Below are 5,339 nucleotides of genomic sequence, written 5' to 3'. Positions count from 1 at the left end.
TTACACATACCTCAACATTTTTTTATTATTTGAATTGTCTGTATTTGGAGGCATGATGTAAAAATACTATAATAGATGTAACATTCTCGTTAATATGCAGTTATTCAAAATAATGATGACAGTTGATCAATCAGTAATTAATTCAAATTATATTCAACATCAAATTATATCACTTTATACTATCAATTGTAAAAATTCGAATATTAAAAAAAGTGGAGATATGTATAACAAAAATTGAGGTACTCGCGTGGCACCGCGATTTTGCGTTTAGCTTTGCCATTAATATTAATTATATTTGATAAAAATTATATATCGCAAATTTGGATGGACCGTTTAAGATATTTAAAATTTTACACGAATTTTTTAACTGTGTAGACAATTGCGCAGATATTTTTCCCACTTGTCATTACACATGGAAGATGAAAATCTATCAATTAAAATACCCGCTTATTTATTCTTCTGAGATATCTTTGCTTTCCAGTTATAGTTGAGCATATATTGACGAATTGACATTGCTAGATTTATTGAATCTACTCTCTCGAGGCTCTCGTGTCGCTGAAACAATATTTGTCTTTGCACAGACTTCACACTGGTCCTTACCTCTACTGCGAATCCCGTTTTGTTGCGCGCGAGCTCAGGCTCAAGGCTGAGTTTTTCTCTGAGACAACTGGCTGTACCGAACTCGTAATAGCGTGTAATTCCCCGTCATACAGACAGCCCGTAAGCAATCGCACACGTAATGGAAGATGCACCTCACGAGCGCCGGTCGTTCATCGGTGATTTGATCCTCTGGTGACCTTTTTTGTGCAGATCATCCACCGCGATCTTGCCGCCAGAAACGTTCTCGTGGATCACAACAAGCTGTGCAAAATCGCTGACTTCGGCATGTCGAGGTTCGCCAATGAGGACGGTGAGGTGATCGAGACCAGACACGGTAGAAACGCCTTACCTATCCGATGGATGGCCCCCGAATCGTTGATCTACTCCCTGTTCACGACGAAGACCGACGTCTGGAGCTTTGGGATTCTGATGTGGGAGATCGTCACTTTAGGTGGGTATCTTCATCGTCCGTTTCGAGAACTGAATGACTTGCTTAGTTTTGATAGCTTGTTGTTAGAATAAATATTAATTTTTTTATTGAAAGCCCTTTAAGATGAAAATATAATATCTAAAAATCCTCTGATGTCTCGCTCTTATTATTATTTAATATGAAAATAAGGGTACACACACACACACACACATTTACGCTAATAGTGCAGAGATATTGCTAAACGGTGTCATAAGTAACATAACTCGTATGTTATATATTTTAATTATTTTATTCGTTTAACTCATCCGATTAATTTTATTTGATTGAAACAGAAGAGAAGAATATTATTTATAAAATATATCATTAAATCGTTACCTTAAAAAGAAATAAATAAAAATATGTCATTATATAAATTTTGTCATACAAATTTTATAACAATTTTCTAAATCTTCCATTTTTATCATCTTATATCAATTAGAGTGCGCTCCACTTAACGTTTGCAACGCTCGCATTGTTTCATCCTTATTTAATATTTTTAATAACCACAAAAAATTAATAGCAATAAAAAAGATTCGATGCGCATACACACGTACAACGATAATCTTGAATATCCTATCTACCGGAAGAGGAAGAGAAAATATCCATTTTGTTTCTCGTTAAACTATTGTACGCTAATCAACGACGATAACTTCTTACCATGATCTATCATGTTGACATCCCGTCATAATAATCGCACCATCTTTTGCTCTCTATTCAGGTTCAACACCGTACCCGGATATGACGGCGCGAGAAGTCATGCGGAACGTGCACAACGGTTATCGGCTAGAGAGGCCTTCGCATTGCCGAAGCGAGCTCTTCAGGGTGATATCCCGATGCTGGCACGCCGATCCCGACCGCAGGCCGGAGTTTCAGATTTTACGTAGGGATCTCGCCCAACTGCTGGAGGACAACATGAACGGACACTATGTGGACCTCGAGAGCTTCGCTTCCGAGTGCACTGACTGAGAGAGGCCGCCGGAGGAAACCTCAGGCTCATCGCACTGGGAAATTGATTCTGCGGAGAGGCTTACTTTTGGCACGCGTTAGTGCTACGTGAGCAGGGAGATTTTCAGATGTATCTCGATCTTTAAAAGCGACTTTCCCTCGCGGGAAGAAAATATAATTGAGATTACCCTAGAGAGATCAAATACTACGAGGTTCTAGGATGTTCTTATTGTTTTTGACCTCTAAAATTTTGAAATTTTGTATGAAACATATCCTGTCTTTCAAGCAAAATACGCTGGAAAGTGGAATCGCCAATTGTGTTACTTAGAGCAATTGAGAATTGTCAAGTTGTGCATGGAAATAACGATTTTGCTGAGGATTTTAAAAATTAAAAAAAAAACTAGATATATAGATCTGCAAATAGTTGGAGAGATCTTTAAAATAATTGTAAGAAACTCAAGCATGAGCAATGTTGCAAAGAATTTTGACATTCTAACAATCAGCTTGAGCGTCCTACAATTATTTTGATTGTTTAAAAAAATTATTTTCAGATTTGTATTTAGCTAAATTTTGTAATGTTTTAGCAAAATTGTTCTTTCGATGTACGAAATTCCTCGACTCGCACGTAAAAATCGCTATCCGTCCGTAAATTCGAATTTGTCCAGTATATGTATTTACATGGATCTTATTATCGTTGTGCAATAGCAGAGTATAATGGCAAGATGCGATGTTAATTTATTATTACGTGAATACGACATTTACTTGGCAGCAACGTTACGCTCATTTGTAACAATTACGAATGAACTTTTTTGCCATCATTTGATGCTTCTACGATTTATTTGAAGTACGTGTATAATTAATTATGCGATTTTTATCTTGTTAAAGTACGCAGAACGTAGAACACAGGAACGCTGTAACACGCGATACTGCGTGATAAATGGCAAAAAAAAAATTACATAAACGTGATACTGAAGCGCAATGAAAGTTTATAAAGTCCGAAAAAAAATGCAAGTATTGCACCTAGAATAGAGTGTTATTGGGTAAGTAGTATTTTTACAATTAGATATATACACGACATGTCGCTCGTAAATCTTTCGACATTTTGTCTCATTAATTTTATTTATAAACGAGAATGTATGCATCGAGTAATGATTGTGCGCAATTGATGATTTGAAGGCATGTTGTATTTTACAACACTGCTCAAAAGTTTCAATAAATGGCAAAATTTAGAATAAAAAATAGAAAAATTGTTTTTACATTTTACATTAAACATTTATTAACTCAAATATATTATTTGTTCACTTTTGTAATTTTTACCTCGTTCTAAGGATCATAATAAATTCCTTGGACTAAATATTTATTTAGTATCTGTGTTTTGAATTTCCTTATTTTTTCTGTGTTTCTTTGAGTAAAAACCAAATTAAGAATATAGTACGTCAACATTTTTTTTCTTTGTTTAAATGTAAAAAGAATCCAATAGATAAATATTTGATAAATATACATATTAAAAAAACAGCATTTATTGGATCTTTTAGGCGGTATTGTACATAAATTATTTTTTTATTAGAAAAGTATTTCGATTAATTTATCAAAACATAACGGACACTATTTTTTAGTAGAAAATTCTACCTTAATTTTTTGATATTCATTTATTACTTCGAGCGAAAGGAATCTAGCCATAGATCATTGGTCGATCAACATCAGTCGACTAATCATTTCTGGGAAGGCAATTTACAGAAAGACTTTAGTTCTCCACGTTAAACTTGGATGACACAACGAGACTCGGCTCTGCGTCGCGACTTTGTATATACTGTGTCACTTGCGTAATATATACATATACATACATAAAAATATTATATTTACGATAAATATTATATTTGCCGGAAATCAAAAAGAGATGCCCCACTCTCTGAACCGCATTACTCGTAATACTGTAACAGTAATTCTCGCTATTAATCGTCGTTAGGTATGTGCATCCCGTGTTTCCAATCGCGCCCGACGCGTTTATACTTAATCATTCTAGTCTTTCGCGACGTGTTTTAGGGCGACGATCAGTATCAATTACATCGCACGCTATTTCCTTTTTTCATTCTTCACTTTTACGAGCGTTACGAATTCGTCAAAATTGCGACAGAACATAATATACCGCGGTCGCTTAAAAAAAAACCGATTAAAGTCTCAGCTGTCAGTTGATTATTATATTAAGTATTTTTTATCTTGCTATTTTCTCCTGCGACGTTGTTTCCATTTTGATACGACTCGTCTCTATTTGTCATTATTATTTGAGACATCGCTCTTGATGAGATATTGCATTTCGCGCATTGCAGCGAATAAAATAGTTGCGACCAACACTGTATGTAGACTCGATTGTATTAAGAACTTTTGTCAGTAAACGTTGTGAGAAAATTCAACTGTTACATATTTTATTGAATTTCATAGGAATTTAGCGTATGATGGCATATTATTTCGGCACTTTTCAGATTTGACAAAAATACCTTTGCTGAAAATTTGTCTCTGAATTTTTCAAAATTTTTATATAAATTTTAGAATTTTAGAAGAGAGAGTCTACATCTTTAATAGAATTCTTCATATATGTGAACTCTGAAATATTCTAAGATTTCTCATTCTGTAATTTTTGAAATCTTATGAAATTTAAAAAAGTTTATAAAGTATTTTTTCAAAAATTATAGAATGACAAGCTTAGAATATTTCAGAATTCATAAAAAATTCTAATAAAAGATGTAGACTTTTCCAATATTTCTAAAAAGTGTTTCAATTTATATAAAAATTCTGAGAAAGATTTCACGAGAGACGATGTAAATCATCTCATGCGTACAATATTTTCCTAGATAGAATAATATTCCAGCAATGTTAATGTTACAGCAACATTGCAACCCAATCTTGCTGAAATGTTCCGTGCTATTTGGATTCCGATTGCCACTTCCTTTGCTAAGTGTTTAAAATAGATAGCCTCGGAAGCGCGAAAAATAACGGCGTGAAATATGGTGGAATCACCATCGCGTTGTGCGTACGCACATTAATTTACAGCGCAAAAGATCGGCGGTAAAATTACGGTTATATGTTGTAAAATGTGATCTTGTTCGTTGATTCTACCTCTATCCTTGAGGTAAAATTACCAAAGTCATTCATATTTGTTTTTTCAGAAAATGCAAATAATCTTCTCGATCGTCAAAAATTTATGCAAGCAGTAGGTAAAACAAGTATCTGTGCACAAGCTTATCTTGTTTGGAATAATTTTATTTGAAGCAGAAATATCTTAAAATACACTTGGCGATAAGATATCTTGTTTCTGATGAAATACAAA

The 5,339-nt window shown here is 34.1% G+C and overlaps 1 protein-coding gene across 1 annotated transcript in view; it reads left to right on the top strand.

Moving 5' to 3' along the window:
* Positions 1-2,497, top strand: part of LOC108754406 (serine-rich adhesin for platelets) — a 22,450-nt gene extending 19,953 nt beyond the window's left edge. The window contains 2 exon segments of the mRNA XM_018496655.1: positions 811-1,051; positions 1,788-2,497. Of these exon segments, the coding sequence (XP_018352157.1) occupies positions 811-1,051; positions 1,788-2,035 (489 nt within the window). The 3' untranslated portion in view covers positions 2,036-2,497.
* Positions 2,498-5,339: the final 2,842 nt, after the last annotated feature.

This window comes from Trachymyrmex septentrionalis, unplaced genomic scaffold (genome assembly GCF_001594115.1).
Source record: "Trachymyrmex septentrionalis isolate Tsep2-gDNA-1 unplaced genomic scaffold, Tsep1.0 scaffold8, whole genome shotgun sequence".
NCBI lineage: Eukaryota > Metazoa > Arthropoda > Insecta > Hymenoptera > Formicidae > Trachymyrmex > Trachymyrmex septentrionalis.
The sequence above is the reverse complement of the archived record's forward strand: the minus strand, read 5'-3'. Positions and strand labels throughout refer to the sequence as shown.